The sequence below is a fragment of the Lepidochelys olivacea genome (genome assembly GCF_965140295.1).
Source record: "Lepidochelys olivacea isolate rLepOli2 genome assembly, chromosome: 3".
Classification (NCBI taxonomy): domain Eukaryota; kingdom Metazoa; phylum Chordata; order Testudines; family Cheloniidae; genus Lepidochelys; species Lepidochelys olivacea.
In genome coordinates, this window is record NC_140413.1 from 210,228,613 (window position 1) to 210,254,122 (window position 25,510).

Here is a 25,510-nt window from a genome sequence, read left to right on the forward strand (position 1 = left end):
TGAGCCCTGGGGGCAGCTATATCACAGTGCAGCTCTCTCCTTTTTGAGGATAGGTCTTGCGATCACCGCCCCCCCCACCCGCCTTCACGCGGGGTATCCTGGGTCCCTGCACAGCCCCCTCTGCCCAAACACTGATCAGCTCAAGGAGCTCAGCTTTGCTCCAAGCAGCAGATCATTTGTTCCATGGAGCACGCATCATCACCTAGCCGGATGATACGTGAGCACTTGCCAAGAAAACAGGAAGGGGAGTTTCAAAGTTCCTGGGGCTTTACAGGGAAGGAGCGGATGTCTGTTTACCTGGAATCAGAGCAGCAGAGTTGCTGGCCAGAGTGGTCACCAAGGCACTGTGGGATATACTCCAGAGGCTAAAAGTTCTGTAAACAGGAAGAACGTGTCTTCACTTGCACATCACCGCAAAAGGATCAGCGTTAAGAACTGTACGCCTCTTGTGGAGGTGGTTTTCTGTTTGCGGTGAAACTTCTGAATTTCACCGCAAAAAGTCGTTGGCAAGTTTAGATGCTCCCATGGTTTTTGTGCAAAAATGGGACTTTTTTGCACTTTAAATGGCAAGTGTAGACATGCCCTGAAGGTCAGCACATCCAGACTGTTCTCAGACAGGGATGGGGGATGAGGTTTGGGGAGAGCAAGTTCCAATGAGAACACAAAAACTGCTTGCTTTTCACTGCAGCACATCGAACTCAAAGAAACATGGACTAGGACTCTGAACACTCACCAGAGGACTAAAACTATTAGCTAGGAGCAAAATGCCAAACACATCCCACTTGAGCCCACCCAGAGAAGTCCATGGTTTCCCAGCAGGGTTCAGTCTTCCATATGATCTTGGGTAGCGGTTCTCTGGTTGTCCTCCCACCCCGCCAGCTATGAAGTATAAAAGAATAGCTTGAAACGAAGCTATGGACAGAGGGTAAGGAGGAAACAAATGGATCACATGGTACAGTTGAAGCTCCAGCCAAGTATAACTGGCATGGCATGAAGAGCTGCTCTTTCCTTTCCCCTACATGCCTATCTACTTAGAAGGGGAACTCCTCGCTTCTCTTCCTCCCCTCAACTCTCTCTCTCCTCACAGAAAGGGGCATTCACTCTTACTGCCATTCCCCATCCAAGCAAGGCAAGACAGTGATCTCACCCACACACCCAGCACGCAACAATATGTGTGTGGGGGGGGGGGCGGTGTCCTGCACTTTGCTTCTCCATGCTCTGCAGCATACTGGCAGATGGCAATCACAGAGTCAGTCCCTTTTGTCCACTATACATGAACGGGCAATGTGAACAGCATTTTGCCTAACAGAAAATGCAAGGAATAAAGTTCTGAGCCACTGTGCATTGCTGCACTCACCTGTCTGACCATTTACACTTGTCTGAGTGCTATTTTTGCACTAATAGTTCACTCAGTCCCCTCTTTCTAACCTCACTACACAGCTTCATACTTTTTTCACCCTTAAAAACGTTTAATATCCCTCAATTTGCTTCTCAATTTTATACAAAATAAAAACATTCGATCATCCCTCCAAAACCATTCAATGACAAATTAAACTGCAGTCAAAATCTGTGGTATTGCCATGTCTGGTGGTGGCATTTTATTCCTCCCCCCGAAGCAACAACAAAAAAACAAACTTTTTTTTATTTGAGAGCAATATTGCAATCAGCCCTGTTCAACGGTTATTGTCAATTTCAGACCCATTTGCTAGGTTATTAGAACATATATAAAACTTTTAAATCTATAAAACATACTATGCTGGCTTTCAGATGTCAACAGAGACTGAGTTGAGCACTCTATGCATAAAACTGCATGTTTAAGTTGTAATTTCCCAGACACTCCTCCTCAAAGAAAACAAAGGGCTTAATGACTCAACCACTGAAAAACAATTACATTTCTTCCTACAGTAACAAAAAAGGCTGCAACATGCAAAACAACAACTGTGGCAATATTTAGGAGGAGATAATCCACTGATGTCAGTGCCAATAAGTTTAGAGAACCATGAGCAGACACATTCATGTGCTCCTAAAGCCCTCAATTTGATGAGACACAGCACTAATGTTTATGCAGAGTGCCCCACACACCACCTCCAAGGCTCCTACAGACCACACTTTAAATAAAGCATTATAGAAATGAAAACATGAACCAATTTTACTCATCTCCATTTTAAAATGGACCAAGAAAAATTACTAGTGACTACACTCTCACAAACCTGAAGAGCTCTGTGTAGTTTGCAAGCTTGTCTCTTTCATCAACAAAAGCTGGTCCAATGAGAGATATTACCTCACCCTTGTCTCTAAAATCCAAGGACTAGTATGGATACAATGCTGCATACACCCACACATCACATAAAAGTTTACAACAAGTGTCTTAAATTTTCTTTAATTTGTATAAAGCATTAAAGTTGGCTACTGTAAGGAGCTGAAAAGGAGGAAAACAAAATAGAAGTTTTAAAAGAAGTATCTTAAGATAGAAGCAGTATCTAGGCCTTGAAACAAAAAAGTGCATGAGAATCGACAGCTGCAGAGTTCAAACAACTAGACTAGTCTCTTCTATGCTCTGAAGACTCCTGTTCAGTGGTGAGGGTTGTTAAAATGGGAATTTTGGCCTTGCCTATAAATTTTCCTTCTAGAAAGGGTTACAACACTTTGGATTCTGGGTTGCTGCTCCTCCATCGCTATAGCTGATGTCTATATCTCTTCAGTTAGCAACCCATCTTTGCTAAACAGTCAACTTCCCTTGCAGGACGCAATCTTCTAATCACAATCTAAAATGAGAACAATGCAGAAAATAGGATTTCAGGCTGCTTACAGATAAGATCAGATTGTCCTTTATGACTGGAAGGCTCAAACTAGACACCATCTAGCAATACCTAATGCCAAGGCCTGGCTAACTGGAGGCCTGGACAGAGGATCCCTGCACGACAGCACTCAAGACCCTGTCCTTGAAAGTTGGATGTGAGGAAGTTCTGACATCCACACAAGAATGGCGTATGAAGATTTGTATGCATTACCAAAAGATCATTCTCTATGAGGCAGATTTTCTCTGTGCTCAGTTGGTGTTCTCGATACAAGGAGTGACCTCTAATGCCTATGGGGCATGGGAGACCCCCCTGCATATGATTCCTTAATACATATGGAAATCTATCTAGGATGGTGGCAAACTGCCTTTTTCTGTGACCCAAAAACTCCTTGATTCTATGTAGGTATAACTTAAATCACTAGGGGAACATCAAACCCTTTCCTTATCTGATGCCAGCTAAAGACTAAAGGAAAATACACTGATCAATAATGGGGAATCAAAAACTGAGAACCCGTCAGATACTTTATCACTGTGGAAACCAGAAAGAGGTAGTGGCAGGAGAGGGCTGCCAGCTCACCTGCTCTCCATGCACAGGTAACAGCCCCTAGAAAAGCCACTTGGCTGAGAACCAAAATGAAAACACAGAGGCTAGAGGTTCCAAGTGAAAAATACAGCACTGAGGTTCCAAGGAGGGACAACCTACACAGACTTTACCAAATCAGTTCTGCTAACCTGAAAATTCTGGTCACTAAGGGTCTCTCTACACTGCAGTAAAATACCTGTGGCTGGCCCGCGTCAGCTGACTCGGGCTTAGGCTATAAAACTGCAGTGTACACGTCCACTGCTGGGCTCTAGCCTGGGCTCTGGGACCCCAGACATCTGCACTGCAGTTTTGCAGCCCAAGCCCAAGTTAGCTGAGAAAGGCCAGCTGCAGGTGTTTAACTGCAGTGTAGAGATACCCTAAGGGGCAGAATCCTGCAACATGAGCCCTAGTATCACAGATTGCTGAAATATGCCTTCTCTGCATGCTGGGACTTTTCAGCTTGCGATTCTGTTGACAGGCAAAGGAGATGCACTTCAATCCTCCCCCAGATTGAGCAACGTGAGAGGATGGCTGTCCTGTTCAGAGACTGCTCACTATAACAGATGCCTTGGTGACCCACCAGTCCACCCGTACATCTCCTGTACAGCCTGCTACCTGCATAGCTGCTAAGTTCTAACATGCTTCTCCACCCCTTCTAAGAGAACCCTCTCCTCTCTGGCTGAAGTTCTCCCCTTTAGTTACAGATCAGAAGCCACCACACCAGAGTCAGAGACCATGTCCTTGAACTGGAACAAGGCTAAGCTTGCTGCTCAGAAGCCAAGGATCTTGATGTGGTCCTGTCTGGACCACATTTCCTGGGCATTTCTGCATAGGAGACCTGCTCCCCACCTTGAGTCTGACATCGGTGGTGATGTGACTCTTGCAAGGGCATACCTTCCAATAAGTTCCCTGGAGAGCTGCCACCACCAGGAGGACTTCTGAGAAGAACAGACACATGAAGTTCTGCTGAGTGGGGGAGAACTGAGTCAGGGAAGTTCACAGGAGAGGACAGGAGAACCTCCTGGCTTATGGCAACAGTTCTGTGAGCCAGGTCATGACTTCTGATAACTGGGTGTGCATCTCCCTGAGCCTGATGATATCCAAAAGAGCCCCCCAGATGAGCTTGCTTTTGTTTTGGTTTATCAAGTCTGTCTTGTTGAGACAGAGGAAACACTACTGCTAGAACTGCTAACAAAGCTGACCCACTCCTTAAAAGCCACAAGCTGCCAATTATCCAGGTAAAGAAGAATGGAGAGATGGTGTAATGGATAGCTGCAGGCACCACCATCATGATCTTTGAACAACCTCTCAGTGCTAGTGTTAGGCCAAAGAGAAAAATGGAACACTGAAAATGCTGAGGATCTATTGCAAATTGCAGGAATCCTTGATGAGCACTGAAGAAGTCTCCTATGGTCAAACAGCAACTGTGATGGACTAAGTGCCTTCCTGTTTTGAGTGAATGTAGATGAATTGTGCCGCTTGCGATCTAACACTAATTGTGCCCCTACTGACCATGTAGAGCCTATATACAATAAAGGAGTAAATTCCTAAAAATGTAGCTGGCATTTTGGAATGAGCTGGATTGTTTGGATCTCCAGCAAGTTGCAAAGCCCTGGTCATGGCTTTCATCCTGTTGGAAAGAGAAGGTACAAATCTACTAATCAACAGGGAAGGAAGAGAACTCCACAGAGTACCTTGCAGATGACTGGCAACACCTATTTTATCCTCTGTAGTAAATGCTCCCACATAAAAAAAAAAAGAAAAGAAAAGGCAGGAAATTTACTACTTGCTCTTGGAATAAATGGTCAGTTTTAAGAATGTAGAGAGGTGAATAGTGGTGTCCCCCAGGGGTCTGTACCGGAACCAGTCCTATTCAACATATTCATAAATGATCTGGAAAAAGGAGTAAACAGTGAGGTAGCAAAATCTGTGGATGATACAAAACCACTCAAGACAGTTAAGTCCCAGGCAGACTGCGAAGAGCTACAAAACGATCTCTGAAAACTGGGTGACTGGGCATCAAAATGGCTGATGAAATTCAGTGTTGATAAATGCAAAGTAATGCACATGGGAAAACAATCTCAACTATACATATAAAATGATGAGGTCTAAATTAGCTGTTACCACTCAAAAAAGATGCTGGAGTCATTGTGGATAGTTCTCTGAAAACATCCACTCAATGTGTAGTAGCAGTCAAAAAAGCAAACAGAACGTTGGGAGTCCTTAAGAAAGGGATAGATAGATAAGACAGAAAATATATTGCCTATCTAGAAATCCATGGTACGCTCACAACCTGAATACTACCATTTAATAGATTTTGGGAGGGAATGCTTTATCAATTTTTCACTCCTTTACCTTAGGATTGGTAATTTTTACAAACCTTGGATAAAAGCACATCTTAAAACTTGTGATATGACCAAACATCTCAATCTCTAAAAGCAGAGTCATCACAGCCATCTCAGTTATCACTTGCAGGTGAATGAGGAAAACAGCAGCAGATTAATTTCAGTGTTAACAAACAGAAGGAATAATTTGAACTACAAGTACTAACTGTTAATTTAGAATTTAACTAACTATTCAGGAAAGAGGCCAGAGCATTACTGTGGTCAGCTTAAGGAAAAGACATGCCCATGGCACAGCAACAGTCAAAAGAGCAAACCGACTGTTAGGATGTATAAAAAGTGGGATTGAAAATTACATAAATTATATAAATTTCCAGTACCTGCCACAACCTTTTTACTTCAATTCTGATTTTCTCTTGAACAGACTGCCTATGGGTATTAAAATGTGCTCAAGTCTATTAAAATCTTGTGACTTTACACAGATTTGAACACAAGCCCCTATAGAAGAAAACCTTTTCCAATAACCCACACAATGTACTATTCTGTTCCTTCAAAATGCAGTTAGCACATGACTGAGAATGGGTCTAGTTGAAATACCACAGGATAATTATACTATCTTTACACAGACCAATAACATCCATTACCCTCTAGAAGCCCTATGGATTAAGGAGTGTTTTATCTTTGGTGTCAGGTGACTTGTCAAACTGTTACCACGTTCAACTTATTACACAAAAAGAGATTCAGCCAGGGTGGATAAAAAAAATTAAATAAAAACCCCACTTTTAAAATCAAATTTTAGTATATTTTTCTTTGTTTGCAAACCTATTTTAAATTAAATTAGCAATTATGACAACCTATATCTTAAAATAATTAACAATCAATTAGAACATTCAAACACTACATATTTGCCACCCTCGTTTTAAAGAAACCAGTGAGCAGGTTGGTGCTAAACCAGTGTTTGTCAGACTATTTTCGTCATTTCATTCTACTCTCCTAGTTCAGTTCAAGGACTTGTGCAAAGTTGAGAAACCAACTGGGGGTTGAAAAAGCAGGAAAGCTTATTTTCCTCTTCAAATCTCTGAATAAAAACCAAGGTTCGTGAGGATAAGATCTACTAGTTCTGAAACCTCGAAGGGCACAGTAACCAGAAACTATCAGTTCCATTCACTCCCCACAGATAATACGTAGTTTAATCAGCTCGTTTCAAATGCAAAACAGGGTTTGAAGAACTCACTTCCCCCGCTTACCTATGCGGCACATTTGTATTAGTTGTAACTACGTTAGCAATTTTAGAATGCAGGGGTCTGCCCAGTGTTAATTTAATTCCAATTTCCATCCAACTGCAATTTGACACAGATTATGTGTAAAAATCTAGTAAATTTTTGAACATAAATGTAAAAATTAATAACCACAATAAATATATATTAAACTATACAATTGCTTAAATAAATGCATATAGCTGTAGTATATCTCCTGGTTAGCAAAAACAAACCAGATTTAGTGTAAAGGATATATTTAGTTGCAAATCAGCATGTTTTAATGGTTACCAACGAGCATGAATCAGCCTTTCTATAGGAAAACTAATAAAAAGCACAAATGAAAAATAAGATTAATTTTAATGTTTCCCGTTTGCCAACTGAAATCCTGATTAAAACTGGTGATTTAAAATCAATCCATCTGAATTAATCAGAGCAAGAGTTTAATATAACTTTTTTCATACATATTTCTCAAAGTGGTTTACAAACGAAGCTAAGTGTTATAGTCCCCATTCTACTGATGGCGAAACAGGAACAGTCATGAAGTGTTTTCAAGAGCAGTAGCAGAGAATGAAACCCATGCGTCCTATTTCCTAGTATAGGGACCAATCCACTAGATCACACTGCCCCAGGAAGTTTGCTTAGACTAAGGGCTTGTCTCCACTTACTGGGGGATAGACGCACGGCGATCAATCCACCAGGGGGTCGATCCCGCTAAATTGACCACCGATCGCTCTCCTGCTGACTCTGGCCCTCCACCACAACGAGAAGCATAAAGTAAGTCGACAGGAGAGTTCCTCCCGTCAAACCAGCGCAGTGTAGACACCGTAATAAGTCGGCCTAAGGTACGTTGATTCCAGTTATGTTATTGACGTAGCTGGAGTTGTGTAACTTAGGTCGACTGAGCCCTGTAGTGTAGACCTGCCCTAAGACAGACATTTGCACAGCATCATTTTTAATTTCAATATCTTAGTGAATTATATATATAAACCAGTTTCTAATGGTCACAACTGTCAAAATGGAGTTTTCGAGAGACCAGGTGGGTGAGGTAATACATTTTATTGGACCAACTTCTGTGGGTGAGAGACACAGGCTTTCAAGCTTACAGAGAGCTCTTCAGGTCCTCTGTAAGCTCAAAAGCTTGTCTTTCATCAACAGAAGTTGGTCCAATAAATGATATTCCCTCACCCATCTGGTCTCTCTAATATCCCAGAACCAATATGGCTAAAACAAAATTGCATATAAAAAGGAGTTTTACATTTTCATGGTATTCAATCATTACCCATGAATCCTTCAATGTCAAAATATCTATTTCAGATATTGTTTTCCCAAATATGAACTTTTAGCTCCAGCGCTAAGAACCTGTTTCATTTGAATCCATACAGCTGGACCACTAGAAGAATCATTTTTATGTTCATTTATATTAATGCCTTCACTGTCTGTGAAAAGTTTGGCATGTACAGGAAATACAGCTTTTCTAGTTTGCAAGTTAAAAAACTCTTTACTATGTGTTTTTAACCATGAGTTAAACTTGGAAGTCCGATTCTAGCTCATTGTACAGTACAGCTTATGTCATACCATAAAAATGAATATAATGTATTTACCATGCACAATTAGGACATCAGCCTTGAGTCAACTACCTTTGAACAATATTTCTATTTAATTGTTTTGGCTAAATTTTCAAAACAGTGTTGAATTCATACTGTGGGGACCAAACAATAAGTTTTATGGGAAGCCAGAAGATAGGATGACAAACAGTGTAGCATGAATGCATCCTGTGAATGTTCTTGTTCAAGATCTGATTCTAACAACAATCAAAGGAGAAGTATTATATAATGTAGCACTATATCCAGTGAGATGTAGGAAACCTATAGTGAAAAGAAGTCAACAGCAACGACTTCAAAACACATTCCACCAGTGCATAAATCTCAAAGAAAAATGAGAGCATCAGACAACACGTCACAGAATATCACATGTAACTTCCCTTGTGCCAGGTAGAATTCTCCAGTGGGTGGATCTAGGACTTCATTAGCTCTTTTATGTAAAAATGACTTAGGGAAAGGAGGAATCTCCCTTCCCCAACAGTGATAGGATCATCCAGGAAATAAGCAAGCAAGCAAGCCTTTTCTGTCAGCTTGTTCCATTAACAAAAATAAAAGAAAAACAAATTAAAATACTTAGGAAAAGATTTTTCTTCAGATGATGTTAATGCAGCTGTAGTATATGCTGCTAAACTCAGTACCTCACACAAAGTATTAGCAACATCAGGAGAGAAATAATAGGGTACAGAGAACTAGATGACACAGAAGAGATAACAGTGAAGAGGGCCGATGGGGTCAAGAAGCAGCTTGGGAGAAGAACAGGTTGCACTGAGATTGAGACAGTTGAAAGCCCCCAAAATGAAAGTCAAGGACAAGTACTGTATGGATTCTCTTTATTAAAAAAAAAAAAAAAGAATAATCTCGTGTCACTGACTTACCATTCATGGAAGTCAGTTAAAAATCCAAGCAGTTAACATCTCATCTCTCACTTAATCGATAGGGACCTTGGGTACTGGTGCACCTGTCTCCGCTGTTCTCAGCCTGTGGCACACAGCAGGTTAGTCTGCTGAGGGCTGTAACACTTTGGTCTAATTATGCTTGTTGGGTTTAGCATGGGGGTTTACTGGGCGGTGTTAGTGACCTGTGATATACAGGTCAGCTTAATGATCTGGTGGTCCCTGCTGGCCTTAAACTTTATGATTATGACCTAGCGACACTTGTGCTTGGTGTCGTTCTCCTCTCAAAAGAGAGGAAGGACAAGTTAATGGCTAGAAATTGCATGTATAAACATGCAAGCCGTTTCGAATAAATATTGTAAAGCTGAGTCAATCACTTTTTGACTTAATTCCGTCTAAAAAACAACTGTTAGCTTAGTTTTAGGATTAATTTGTAATTTCAATTCTATCCACTTTGCCTCATATACATAAAGGCAGAATTTTACAGCATTACAATTTTATATGCTATTTTAAAAATAGTACCAGTATATTTTAAGACTGAAAAATAAGATAAGAAAAGTTTCAAAACACACTGCAGAAGGGGAGCAGAGTTGTGTGCAGGGAAGCACATGTCTGTAGAGGGTGCCTAGGTCAGAGCAGGGCTGTGCTGGGGTGCCAAGGGAGCAGTGACGAAAGTCCAAGGACTGCCACCTCAGCACTGAGGTAACCGACTGACTCAGAACTGTTCCATCTCAGTCCCTACATCTCCACTCACCACCCATGTTCCCACACCCTGGCTGTTTGCCCCACAGGCATCCCACATATGGCTGCCCACCCCTCATAAGAGCAGAGGAGGAGCAAGAATGTGCCTGGGGAATGAGGAGCAGCATTTGGGGCGACCTTGGGGGCAACTGGCTGTGAGGGGGGACAAGCAGGAGAAGTAACAAGAGATATCTTTAAATTAAATATGATGGTGCTGGATCATCCATTCAGCATCTAAAATATTTCTCCAGCCACATCACAACACAGAAACAAAAACTGTTGCATTATTTTAAAAATATGAAAAGCAATCTGTCTGAGAGATTCTCAGCCTATGGGTATGTGCATAGTTTGGGGTTTGTGGGAGCAGTGGTGTTTTAGATAAATGAGTAAAAGTAAAGCAAGAGTCACCAGAGCAAGTTTCTTAAAATGCCCAGTTTTAACTCAAACTAAATTTGCAGATTCACCTGAAAAGCCTAAACGCCTCCCTCCCCACACACAATTTTAACTCCCAGATTATAGTCTTGATCCAGCAAAGCACTTACACATGTTTGAAAGCATTTTGATGGCTCTGGGTACTTTAAATTAGGGGAAGATACACTGTATACTTCACAGAGAAGAGGCTGAATCCTAGTTTTAAGTGAAAAATTCAAAATAACCTTCACTATGGAGTCAAGACTTACCTTAAGGTAAGTATTACCCGCATATACACAAACGTGTATGTTATGCACATCTCTGTACATTTGGGAACATGAAACATTTGCAACAAGACATATTTCCAGAAGTTATAAACCTTTCCCTTTCAAAGTTTGCATGTAAGGAAACAGAAAATTAAAAAATAAATAAATAAATAAAAAAATAAAGTTACCCTTCTTGGGCAATAGGAAGCATTAAACTCATCTCCAATACGCCGCAGTTCCTGTGCAATCCATATTTCTGGCTGCATGTCTTCACGTATTGAGGGAGACTCCCACCTGGAAGCTGCATCAGAACAAAAATGAAGAGTACTTTGAAATTTCCAAAGGTTACTTGTTGAAATTAACGTACAATAGGAAAAAAAAAATCTATTAAACTTATTCTGTCCAAAATTTGTGGACTCAATTTTTGTGAATGCAGTTTTTTTAACAACAAAAAACCTAAGAGTACAATCACTGGAAGCTGCATAAGAGAGCAAGAGAAAATTATTTACCTGCAATTCTGCTTCTCTGAAAATACCAGGTAATCAGAGTCCTCACTCTTGGGTCTTAGCTTTCTAGTATGACACAGGTGGATCTGCCATAGCTCTTATAATTTTGATCTGAGGGCAGCGGGAGTAAGGTAAAGCATGAGCCAGACTCATACTAACCTTTGCATGCCACCCACAGAGGCATAACTACTGCCCTCTAAAGTCAGTTCCTTTCCTTGAACAGAAGGTGAAGCTCACAAAATAAGAGTTACAAGGGATCTCACAAAACTGGGTGACTGGGCAACAAAATGGCAGATGAAATTCAATGTTGATAAAGGCAGAGTACTGCATAATTCCAATTATACATACAAATGATGGGGGTCATTATGGATAGTTCTCTGAAAACATCTGCTCTGTATGCAGTGGTAGTCAAAAATGCTAACAGAATGTGAGGAACCATTAGGAAAGGGATAGATACTAAGACGGAAGATATCATAATATCATCGTATATATAGGTGATATTGAGACAGGCTCACAAGCCACAAGATGTTCTTTAATGTGTTTCCTGCGGCTATTTGCAGCACAATAGATAAAACACCGTGTGATTTAATTATTAACCTAAGTTATTAACTAATCAGGATGCTTTTACTATGTTATTAACCAATTGTAGTTGATAAAATACTTGGTCAGTCATTTTGCTGTGAGAAAAAAATATATACACACACTAAATATTTCCCCTCATACTGTTTAAATACAACTATATAGTACTATAGTAAGTGAAACAACGAATTCACAGTGCTGTGGCTCTTTTGGGTAATGCTGATCACAAATATGGCTTCTGAACCACTAAGGGTCTGAGTATCACTGGTATAAATCCATGGTGCCCCCACACCTTGAATACTGCATGCAGTTCTGGTCAACCCATCTCAAAAAAGATGCATTAGAAATGAGAAAAGTACAGAGGTGGTCAATGAAAATGTTTGGGGTTAAGAAACAGCTACCATCCAAGGAGAGATTAAAAAATCTGGGACTGATGAGCTTGGAAAAGAGACGACTGCTGGGGGGGGGGAAGAATGATAAAAGTCTATAAAATCATGAATGGTTTAGAGAAAGTGAATAAGGAAGTATATTTACCCCCTTCCCAGAACACAAGAACCAGGAGTCACCCAATGAAACAAGCAGCAGGTTTAAAACAAACATAAGGAAGCACTTCTTAAAGAAATGCAGTTAACCAGTGGAACTCACTGCCAGGGGATGTTGTAAAGGCCAAAAGTATAACTGGGTTCAACAAAGAATTAGGTAACTTCATGGATGACAAGTCCATCAATCGCTAGTAGCCAAGATGATCAGGGATCAACTCGATGTTCTGAGGCTCCTTAAACTTCGGACTGCCAGAAGCTGAGACTGGACGACAGGGGATGGCTCACTGAATAACTGGCACGTTCTGTTTGTTCCCTCCGAAGCATCTGGCACTGAACACTGTCAGAAAACAGGCTATTAGGCTACAAAGGCCATTGATCTGACCCAGTATGGCCATTTTTATGTTCTTACAGTCTTCTAGCTTCTGGCCGGCCAAGCTATAAAAAGAAGTCAGACACTATTACAGCACTGCCCACACTGATTGGTGTGAAAAACAGCAAGAAGTTGAGTGGACTTCCTAAGGGCTTTAGTCTGCCCCAAATGAAACTTTGCGCACCACAGACCTTTTGACACTGAGTACATGGAGAAGGGCCTCATGGGGAAGGGAAAAGAAGGCACGACAGAAATGTTGGCAGGACGACAAACTTAATGGAGTGGAACTCTCAGACCACTGTGGGGAGGATTCTTCAATGATTCCACAGCACCACCTTAAACCTGGTGTAAACTGGATCGGTCACGACAGCCTGAAGCTCACTTCCGCCTGTGAGCTGAAAGGACTCCCAGCAAGAAAGCAACCTTCCATGCGAGATAATTTAGCTCACAGGAACTGAATGGCTCGAAAGAAAATTTCATCAGCTTTGTCAGGGTGACGTCATTCTCCCCTAACACTGGGGGCTGTTTAACATGAGGTTTCAAATGTCAAACACTGCCTCAACCTGACAACAAGGATCTCCTAAGCCTCTAACTGGCTTATTTTGAGAGCCTCATCTCCCACATCACTAGGCACTGGTCTCTTTTGAATCAGTTCATGACAGGCTAAAATAGCTGCCAAATGTACGTGGATGGAGCTGGCCTTTACATCAGGAGGCAGGTAAGCAGTCTCTCCATGTGTGTGGAAGGGGAAGAATAAAAAACAGGAGCTGACTTGGGCCTGAATGCACCACAAACTTCCTGCGTTTCAAATTTCAGGGCCTTCTGACAGATGGCTTCCAAGACACAAGAAGGACCCGAGCTACTTGCCTAGATATCAATGCCTACCAGAGCTCTACCCTGTCAGAAGTGCAGCTGCCAGTTTGGGAGAGAGGTGCCCTAGTTGTGAGCGATAATCAGAGGTTCTCCCTTCCTGTAAATCATGCATTACACCATATGACAATGGCACGGTTTTAAAAGAGAAACTGGTTTCCTAAAAACATGGTTAGCAACAGCCTTTTGTTTTAAAACTCAAAATATATTTAAAAAAATCCTATTATTTTGAACAGCCCAAATGTGTAAGCAATGAAGAAAGTGCACTCTCCTCCCAAACTCTGAAAGTGTGGCTCAAATCTGACAAAGGGATACTGTGAAAACAGCATCCCGGGATTGTAATTTTTAGTATTTTAATGATTCCCAATTCAAATGTGCTTTGCTTACAAGGAAAAACAAACATTTTACTTACTGATGAGTCCTCCAAATTGAAATGGAATCTCAAAATCAAGCTGGCTTCTTTCTGGCTCAGCCATAAGATAATAGTAAAAGATGGCACAGGCCAAATTTTGTTTTCTGACAGACCTGTTCAACCCTGTTTTCTGGGAGCAGAATCAAGGTGTACCAGGGCAGAATTGGCTCTGCAGTTTGTTAGCTGTTCTCTGAGTGGCGTGTGAAACAGAACAAAAACTAACTCGCTTTCCCAGAGGCTTGTAGAAACAACACAGCTATCGGTAGTATGAAGCAGCATAAACATATAGCATCACTAAAGTGATCAGAAGGAACTCAATGCATACAGAGTGACGGTCTACTGATTACGGTGCCATTTTCCCCCGTTACTTTGCTGAGTAGAACCACATTTAATTAGTTTCTCTGCCTGTTGGAGGACACCTCTACAACTTTCTCTTTTAATCCATCAAGACAACAGTTTTAGGCTTTTAGGTCAAATAGTACCGAAATGTCCAAAAATGAAGAAAAATCTCATTTTTGTCAACCTAGAAGTTAAAGTACATTGTGAGGTTTTGGGGGAGGGATGTTTATTTATATCTGGGAATATATTATTATTGCACAATCTAAAGAACGATTCCCCTTAGTTACAGAGTTTTAATTTCTTCCTTTTATCAAGCATTATAACAGAAAAAACAGATGGGGGGGGTGGCATTGGCTGCTAAAAGTGTGCCAATACATAACTTTCACATTTTAAAAAAAATATATAGTTGACAGCTTCGTTACTCATTTTAAGAAACAGAATTTAAAGTGAACATAAAATCGCAATTCTGAAACAGCGAGAGAAATGATCATCTTTTAACAGACAATTTGGTGCATGCCACGTTGGAAAGCAGATCTATGCTGATTGTCACAATCTGGGTCCAGGCACCCCGGGACAGAGAACAGGTGATCTGAACCCCGAAGAATAAGCAACTGAATTAACTCATTGTATACAATATTACTGTACTATAAAAGTGCATTGAGTAAGACAGTACAAAAACTGGTGAGACACTGGTCATGAATATCACTGAGTGATGCAGTAAGGGATGTGGATAAAGAGTTGTGTGTGCTGGAAATATGTTCTTAAAATATGTTTTGGAGGCAGAGGCTAGACAAGCCTGCCTTAGACAAAGGACTGAATTTACATATCTGGGACAAGTTTTGTAAGCCATACACAATGAAAGTACATTTACATATGAGGTAACCAAAGCAATCAAGCAGTGGAAGAAACAGCTTGGTGAGCTCACCAGAGTCTGAACCCCCAGATGGTTTTCTTGGCTCCTAAGACAAAGACAATGGACTCTGGGAAACATAAGGGGAGCAAAAAGAAATTCTGGTTATCCATCACATAGGGGACAAAGGGAACAGCAACCTTTGAGTCTGTGAACATTGGATCCTCTTGCCTCCTAGAGGGCTGGAGATGCTGGTAGCTTGATGTAAGTCAAACTATTTTAGGCAAAGATAACTTGGTAGAATTAAGTTTTAGAAAGCATGTTTTGTTTTGCTTTCAACTATTTTCTGTTATCTCTGCTTAGTATAACTTAAATCTATGTTCTTTATTAATAAACTTACTCTTAGTTTTACTATAAATCATCTCAGTGCTGTGTTTTAATGTAGAGTGTGTAGCCTCACGGAGCCAGGCGAGTGTGTACACTGCCTCTTTGCAGGCAGCAAACTTAATTTCTGAGAGTGTCCAGTGAGAGGGACTGGATGCTGCACAGAGAAGTCTCTGGGGAACTCTGGAACTGGAGGTTGCTGGTGAGGCAGACAGACTGGTGTAGCAGGGCCCTGACACTGTCTAACCTCCAGCACAGCTCTCCCGTGCTGAGGCAGAGAGAGTTCTGAGTGCCTCGGGTAGAGCATCACACTGACATAAGATATATTAACTGGAAGTATACACTCAGACTCTAAGAAGCATGACAACACTTTTTTAACAGAGTACTTCACAAACTTGGCTAAAAAAATAACTAAAAGGAATCACAAGGGAATGCACATAGCTTTCAATCTCAAAATATTCAAAGGATTAGTAAGGCAGTAAAAAAGTGGGAGGAGGAGGGACAATCACCTAAGTAAGTGTCTGGCTCCGGTCTTGCTGGAAAATTGATTTTTGAGCCAAACTATTATTTGCTTGTTCAGATATACATTTTGTTTTCAAGCTACAGTAGTGACAGACTAGTGCCAATCAACCTTCATTGTGAAGGTTTTATCAGGCACAATTTTACTGAATGAAATTCAGCAGCTAACAAAATGAATAAAGTCCTCATGATATTTGATGGGAACATTTTGGAACTGGGAAAACAACTCAAAGGAGGATGTGGAGGAGAATAAAAACCAACCTAAATGAGCCCAACTGACCTAGGCAATTGTCTTCCCCAGAAGAAGTTACAACTAAACTAATGTAAAGTTTCTCAATGCTACATACAGAAAATCAACTTTTCAGCCCACCATTAAAACAAGTAGTTCAGATACCCTCGTGTTACGACGTTTTTAACCAACTACAACCACATTAAAAGAAACTGGAGTGGGAGAAAGGGGTTGGGAGGTAAGGGAAACAAAAACCAAACACACTGTTTTAGTCTAGAACCACTTTAAAAAGGGGCATTAATGGAACAATAAAAAGTTAATGGGAGAAAGAACATACGTCCCTCTGTTCCAACGTTCTCCCCTAAGAGGATGTGTTATGAGCCTTTATATAGGCTTCAAATGATAAAAGCTCAGCAATTCAAGAAATTAGTATCATGGTTAGGTGGCTGAGAGTGAAATCAATCTGAGGTTTTCAGAAAGGACTTTCTGTGGTGCTGCCAAATCACAAAATCAGAAGTGTCAAGTCATAATTAGCCATGCAAGCAGGCAGAAATAAACTCTCAACATTAATTTAACACTTGCTAGCCACCGAATAACTTTCACCATCATCACACAGGAGCAGTACTAGTCATATCATGACACACTTCAGTACTCTAAATCACAGAGTGCATCCATTGTTGGTGGGGGGGGGAGGGGAGAAAAAGTAACCTATTCCCCAAGAAACTGGCATCCGATCATCAAAAAACAAAAACCAAAAAACCCAGACTCATGAAAATATTGTCCCCAGCTACAATATTCAGAAATTGGACATTCATCTGATCACCCACCAACAGGTAACAAAATATTCTGTTTTCTGCAAAATAAATGTTTACCTATGCAACTTTCTGAAGCTGGTATTGAGCACTTCTACTTTAAGTGCTCATGTACACAGGGGATTTTTCCAGTTATACTGATATAACTCAATAGTGTGGGCACTCTTACTCCAGGACAAGAGAGGCTTTTTTGACTTAGCAGAAACCGCTTCCAAAGTGACATAAAAAAACCCCAAGGGCAGACATCATCATACTGGAATAACAGTGCCCGCAGGGGAATTAACCAGCGTAATTTTAATTGCCAGTGTAAATTTACATCATTTTAATTCACACCCTAACTCATGCTGCTTAGCTTACCTGCTTAGATAAGCCCTAGGGCCCATACCTGCAAAGCTATTGGGTGCCTTCCTGCCATGTAAGCACTGGCCCAGGATTTGGATAACAATTCTTGTTTTCCAACAGATCTAAAGCCAACAGAGACACTTGGAGGAACATTGTTCACACTTGTATGTCTGATCTTTTTAGTGCCCTTTTTAAAAAAGAACATTCAAACTTCATGTACACAAATGCAAACAAGACAATCATTTAAGAGCTCATATGCTCCTGCTTATTCTGCATATAATTGATTCCTGACATGAAAAATCATCGCTGTGATGAAAAAGGATCAGATCAGAAAATGCCTACGACTTCAGGTGAGGAATAAGCAACAGGAGCACACCACTTACAGAAGCAGAAATTTTGTTTATTACAAAGCGTCCCTATGCAAAAGCAGACAAAAAATACACACACTATGTCTCAGGTTTTCCATAAGGCACCAGCTTCTGTTAGAAAGCACAGAACAAATATCAACGTCACATCTGTTTACAGTTTACCTTACGTTCTCCCCACAATCTACACATGCCACGTTCAGGCTCTTCTTCCTCAATCTTGGTCTTTTTGTTTTGTTTTTACGTAACACTCAGTTTCACTGCAACAGATACAGGCTATTTTCAACTCAGGGGGACCTATTAGGTAACAAACTAACATTTTATAGATATTTATTTTTGCTGTTTTTAAATAAGCACTGAGGTTAAGAAGGAACCTTAGCTGAGTGAAGAAACCACATAGGGAGGGTTTTCTTCTAACAGCCCCTTCTTCACCCCCATTAATACAGGCCACTCGTCCAGTGATGTCCAACACGTGGTCCTCACAGCTTTAAGTTGTCGTGATGAATGTGGGAATGTTGGTATGTTTAGGATTCCTATGCATGCCTCTGTTTCCCTCGGGGCTTTGCATTACTATGTACTGAGGGCTGCTCTCCACAAGGAAATTATATTCGTATAGCTTGAAAAATTAACACCCCCGAGAGACGTAGCTACACTACTGACCTAACCGCAGTGTAGATGGTGCTAGGTCAACAGAAGAATTCATCCACTGACCTAGCGATCGCCTCTCAGGGCGATGGATTACCTTCACTGATGGGGGGAGAGGGATAGCTCAGTGGTTTGAGCATTGGCCTGCTAAACCCAGGGTTGTGAGTTCAATCCTTGAGGGGGGCCATTTGGGATCTGGGGCAAAAACTGGGGATTTGTCCTGCTTTGAGCAGGGGGTTGGACTAGATGATCTCCTGAGGTCCCTTCCAACCCTGGTATTCTAGGATTCTATGGGAGAACTCCCTGTCGGCGCATGTAGCGTCTACACTTAACACACTATAGCAGCGTGTAGACATACCTGGTGTGTATCAGGAAGAGATAAGGTGTCTGACTCACAGACTGTTAATAACTTGTTTTCAACCAAGCTGAATAAAGTTGACATATCTGATTGGAGGATCCGGAAGAGACAACAGAAACCCCGATGACCAAGACATTCACACTTAGCAAACAACAGCCAAAAGGACGATTTCCCTCTACCTCTCTGTGGAGAACCAGAGCAAGTCCTGAGCTGGAGAACAAAGGGGAAAGGTGTTACATGCTGTGGCTGTGTTAAGAATGGAACTCTCAGAGGAACAGGGGAGCTCTCACATGGGACTAACACAATGAAAGGGAGACCGAGAGGAATCAAAGATGGTTGCTACAGCAGCATGCCTCATAGCCAGTCTAACCTCTGGCTTCGCCTTTGCTTCTCTATGCTAGCCTCAGCATGGTCAGGTTCTGTATGCCAGGTGACTAATAAATTATCTTGTTTTGAGAAGGCTGTGATGCTGCTGCAAACACTTACTGCGAGCATTGTACCCTGAAGGGGCAGAACAAGTCCCATGCAGGAGTCTGGATCGGCTGGACAGGCTACAAGGAGAGAAACAGGGACAGCTTTTGCCCAAACGCCCAGTTTTGGAGTCAGGGAGGCCACAGGCCTGCCCTTGTGGAATTGTGTGGTTACTTGGGGTCCAGCACAATAAAGGGGCCACTCCTAAGGGACTGGTTCCCAGGAACAGCCCAGATCTTGTGGATCTGGGACAGCTGTGCTCTTGGAGGGGGACTGTGTTAAAAAGAAAGTTTCCATTTGACTATAATTGGAAACGTGTCCCAAGTCATGCCATTTTTAAGTTTGAGCAAGAGCGCTGATTTGAAACACTATGGAGATGCAGTTAAGGGTCCCACCACTTCACCAGGAGCACACTGAGCAGCTGGTTTCCCTTCTTTGCCACAACTACTCAACAGCTCACCTGCTGGCTGACTTCTACATCACAAGGGGAAGAAGAAAGTAGCTCTGGCTGCGCTTTTCCTTCCGTTAAGCTCTGAGAATCCTGCTAACAGCTCAGCTGCCTCTGCCTGAGTCCCAGCTAAAGGGAGTGCACCTAGCAAAGGATGGCTCCCTTACCCCACACAGCCACCCAGGGCAGCCCAGAAGAGGAGAAACTAAGACCCAATGGCCAGTTACCGGTTCCCAATTTTCTTCTCCAGCCCAAAGTAGGGCTGCTTTAAGTAACGCCAACTCAGTGGTCTACTAAGGGATGTACACCAGCTATGTACAGGAAGCTAGACTGTAATGTGCTCCAACCAAGGGAGATGTAGCAACTGACTATGCCAGCTTTACATTCACTGGAGACTTCCCACATATGGAGATAATCCCAGCAGGGGAACTTGGAGGGGCATGAATAGTGAAGTCGGAGCAGAACAGGGAAGAAAACATGCCACAAAGTATTGACTGTGGCTCCCTGACCTTTCTGAAATAATGTGTTTGGCCCTCAGGCTGAAGAGGTTTGACACCACTGCTCTAGTGTCTGGGAAATTAAATGAAAGTTACCGAGGAAAGGAGAGAAAAGTTTTGCCATTAACATTTTGGAAAATCTATTAAGATTCCCTTTGCTTGATGCAACATGTGCATTACAATCCCAAGCAGTCACCTTAATTTAGGACAGTGTTTAAAAACAACTGGTATAATGTAACACTACAAACAATAAATCTTATGAAACACTGCCAGTGCCTGAATGCTTAAGCTCTCAGAGTTTGCTGTCCATTTGCATTTATCAGATCCCAGGCAACAAAGCTATAAAAGTACTTCTATCAACTTGCTAACTTAACCCTTTGAAATCTCTCAGCCAGATACATGAATACTTTAAAAACACATCTTCAGTCTTGGTGACATCAGTGTTCCTGCTCTTACCTTTTGTTTGTTTGTTTGTTTTTGGTCTTGTAGCTGTGTTTGCAAACAATGAATATCAATATGAAACTAGCCTTTGTTATACATGCAATGTACAGACGAGGAAGTTCTGTTGAACCTGTAAAGATATGTGCCCTTACTTTTTAACCAAAGTGTATTTATTTCAAATTTAATAAATGAGTCAATCTGAATAGCGAGGTGCATGTACAAATACATAAACCAAAAATAGAAACCACGTCCCTATTAAAGGCATTCAAAAACGCCTATATAAAAAACTCTTCCCATCCTCCTATCAGTCCCCTACTTGTGCATATGCAGTGAATTCAGAGTTAGCCCGGCCTGTGGCTCATGAAAGCAGAATCTAAAAGGCTTTTTAATCTGCTAATAAGGAGTTACCTATCCTAAGTAAGTCCTGCTTCCCAAACACATTCCCTCCACATAACAGCAGTGTTGGAGTTGCGTTCTTAGCCATGCAGCATTGGAAATTTTTTTGAAGCAACAGTTGGCAGTTCGGGCTCACCCAAGTGTGCTCAGAGACATACATTTCACAGACTGAAGGTATAAATAATTCATCCTGCATTTAACTATCCTTCAGATCATTATCTTCAGAAGCCCAATATGCAACTAGGCTCCAAAGTAGTAGGGAGTCGGAAGTGTCAGTGTGGCTGAGGGATAAGTAAACCTATAATCGGATTCCTGAAGTCTCCACTGTAGAAGACTAGTTAACAATGAGGTCCTTGGTGAAGAACCCTGCTAAATAAATAGTAAGCAAAATGGTCTACTTTACCATAACTAGTAACTAAGAGCTCTTTTCACATACAAGGCACACAACTTGAGTTTCCCAGGGTAGCTATGGACAAAGAAACAGAGTAGGGGGCCATCTGAGATGAAAGGCCAAATTAATACTGGTCAAAAAAATGCGATGTTGCCAAAAAGCACCTTGTCTTCAGAAGGGTGGAAAAGGGGGTATAAGATGAGTTAACCATTACGGTCTGCAACTCCGAAATTCTCATCTCAAAGGGCAGGTCCATGGTTCTATCTCCCAACGAGAGACTACAGTTACACAAATAGGAATGTCTCCAAAATGACAAAGACCTTCTTAGGTCTTTGGCTATGAACCTGAGACAGCCAAGGATACCTAGGCATTCCAGTGGGGCATCTCTTGGATTTCTCTCTCTCTCACGTCTTTGGGAATGCAGTAAACCACGGGATACACTGAACTGCAGCTGGACGAACGAGCAAAAACACGGGCTGTTCTCTCAAAGGGATGGCATGTGACACTATCCACTTTGGAGAAGGAGCTCACTGGGAGGAAGTGTGACAAACTAATGCAACAAGAAGGTGCTGATCTTAACATATTTAATAATTCATACCTGCAACATTTCACAGGGTACCGGGCACTATTTTCTTGGTTTAAAAAAATAGCACATATTGAAACAATTGCCCTTTAAAGTGAACGGATGATCACTGTGGCTCTATATGTACAGATATTAAAGTAAATACTACAGAATAGCCCATGACAATTCTACTTCTGGAACTCACAGGAGAGTATTGCAGGCTCAGTTCTAAGGACTGGTGCTGAGTCTTTGGAGAGACCTTTTATGACGTCTAAGGGTGAGGAGCTGTCCAAGGATCTGCTGAAGAATATGGAGCTCACAAGAGGCTGTTACTACGGAAACAGATCACCTTGGTGGAGCTGTGAATCAGTCACCAGACTTATATATGGAGAGCTTCATCTGGCATCAAGGATTATGACCAACTGGCTGCCTCTATGGTCCTGAATAGCCAGTCAGCCCAATAGCCCATTCCAGTTCTTGACAAGTGAACTGACCACGTATGAGAAAAATTCACTTCTAACTTGCTTTCCCTCCGTAAGTTCTTCAGACACCCAAACACACCCACTCTCCCACCCACTCACAGACACCCTATAAAACTAATCAAGCTTCTGCTCCTACAGCTGGGAAGGAAAAAAATCTTGTTCCTAATTTTAAGTAGTTGGGAGGTGCTCAGACCACCGACAAAAGTTGGTGCCTGTGGCACTAGAGCACACCTTGCATTGCTCAGTATACCTCTGATCAATCCTGGAGCAGATATGGTAATACAGACCATATAAGTGGACAGATACACAAATCTACCCCACAGATCCTATAGTTCTGGAACTCAGTTAAGCACTCCGCACTCTAAATTTAAAGTGCTAACTGCTTAATAATTTAACATTTAATTGCTATGAAGCTGGAGGAAATCCAATCAGATAAAGATTGTTAATTTTTATTTCAAAACCAAAGTATGAATTTTAAATGCGAAAAGCAACCTACTGTGTGCCTGAATTTTGAGTTTACAGAGTATTCCACTTTGAAATTTGCAGTGAATAAAAAATTTAATTTTTTCTAATTTTTAGTAGGGCATTTTGAATGGCTTGCCAGGCAAGAAGTTTTATCCTATACTTCTGAAAAATCTAAATATATCTACAGACAGAAAAAGCTTCACAGCAATAACTCATTCCCACGAAACATTAGGTTCTGTGCAGCAAAACTATAAAGGGAACAATAACCCATCTGTAAACAGCACATCCATAATAGATTACTGGCAGCACAGGTAACAGTGCTGTTAGGTAAGGGTTGCCTCACACGTTCCATTATGGGACCCTGTTTTCAGTTGCTTACAGTTTTGCCCATCTTTAACTGCTCAGGTTGAAGTATTTCACCCTGCATGTGCTCAGGCAGATTTCTTTTTTTAAAATAAAGTTTCAGCTAATTGGATCTGCTGTTTCCCAGAATGAGAGATTAGGGAAATATTTGTTGTTTTGCTCATGTTAAAATAATTCTTACAACTGAGAAGCTCTAGCACTTTCACACTCTGTAGGAGGGAATTTAAATTTGGTATGGGGAGAGGCTGCCTGGTGTCAGGGACATGCCTTAGGCCATCCCCATGAAATACAATCCAAATTTGGCCCAAGTTATAAGCCTCTGAAAAATCTCATGTTTACCTGCCCAGTAGAGACTTGTTAGTTGGCAGCTAAATTCTCCAAAGATTCCACCTGCACTGAGCATGCTCCAACCCCTCCCAGCTCCTACATGCCAAATGGACAGCCCAAGTGCCATCCTCACAAAGCAAGCTCCATGCCAAGGATGTAAGGGCTGACCAGGACTTTCCTGGCTGCTGGAAGCCACAGTGGCACTAGAACTAAGAGCAAGTACACCCTCTTTGAACGCTCCCCTTGCTGGTACCCAAGCAGCAAAGAGGAAGCTGCATTCACAATAAGAGGAAAAACAAGTAGCTTAAAGCATATGCTTTAACAGGACGTGAAAACTCAGAGAGCAAAAGCTGGCTCTAAGGTTTAAAGTACAGACAGACAGGATTACCTGTACCACAGCCCTGTTGAGAGTAATCTGGTCTCTGATAGCATGTCAAGACCGTAGTATCCTTAAGGAATGCCATTTCTTCAAAGAAAGTACATGGAACCATAGAGAATATAGCCCCAAAATAGTGAACATGAGAACCACCATATTGGGTCAGACTAATGGTTCATCCAGCCCACTAGCCTGTCTGCCGACAGTGGCTAGTGCCAGATGCTTCAGAGGGAATGAACTGAACAGCTGGTGACTCCTTTCATCTGAATGTGTCATTTACAAAAAAAAGATTTAATTTCACATCTGTGAAGTCCAAATAAAACCTGATTTCCCTCCGGTTCCCCCATTACCTAAACACTTTATTAAGTTTATATAATCCAAGTATTCCTTTCCCCATCCACTCCAATCTTTTATCATCTTCACAGAATTCTTTCATTGTCCTCATACAGCTAGATAAAGTCATGGCTGTATCTTCATTATTCACTCTCTGAAATATACAACCTTTTTGCATAAAACCCTTATTAACTGTACTTGTGCCATGACTTGGTTAAAGCTTGTAACCTCAGCGTCTTTTACTGCCTAAAGACCATTATAGATCTCTCATTTTAGGAATACTTTTAAAAGTTTTAAATGAAAAATCGTGTCTTGGTCTTTGTCTTACAATTTTAAGGGTTCATATTACCCTTCACATAGGTCATAATGGCAATGCTAATCATCTTAAATTTAAGGTTGCAGACATAACCCTCATAATAATTTCTTCCCTGTGAGGGGTGGGGAGTTTGAGGTCCCCTCTGCATTCCTTGCCAAGCTTCTCCATTACACACATACCCTTTAGGTCCCATAATCTCAGTTGTACTTGAGTCACTAAAAATGAATAAAGCAATACTGAGATCACCAGTTAAAGAACTTGAAGGTCTGTCCATTTGGGATAACAGGCTATCTAATCTTCTTTGACCATTCACAGCAAATCAAGGTGTGGAACATTTTAGATTGCCCTACAATACTTCCAAACATTTCTTCAATCATAACAATAGAGTAATGTGGCAGAAAACAGGGATGACTGCTGTATTAATAAACTTCAGCCTGGATACAGGCATGTGTTATACCAAACTGCACTCTTTGCAGATATGAAAAAAAAAAATCTGTTTAACACAAACTAAGGGGCCTGACCTTGCTGCTATTAGATGTAACTGCAATTTTCGACCGTGCATCATAAAATTTTGTTTCATTGCTTGGGCAGTTGGCTAGGTGTTGGACTCTCAAAATGTTGAGC

At 41.4% G+C, this 25,510-nt stretch overlaps 1 protein-coding gene across 1 annotated transcript in view; it reads right to left on the minus strand.

The window, feature by feature from the left end:
• Positions 1-25,510, minus strand: part of BCL2L11 (BCL2 like 11) — a 50,966-nt gene that overhangs the window by 12,015 nt on the left and 13,441 nt on the right. The window contains 1 exon segment of the mRNA XM_084622563.1: positions 11,085-11,197. Coding sequence (XP_084478689.1) covers positions 11,085-11,197 — 113 coding nt within the window.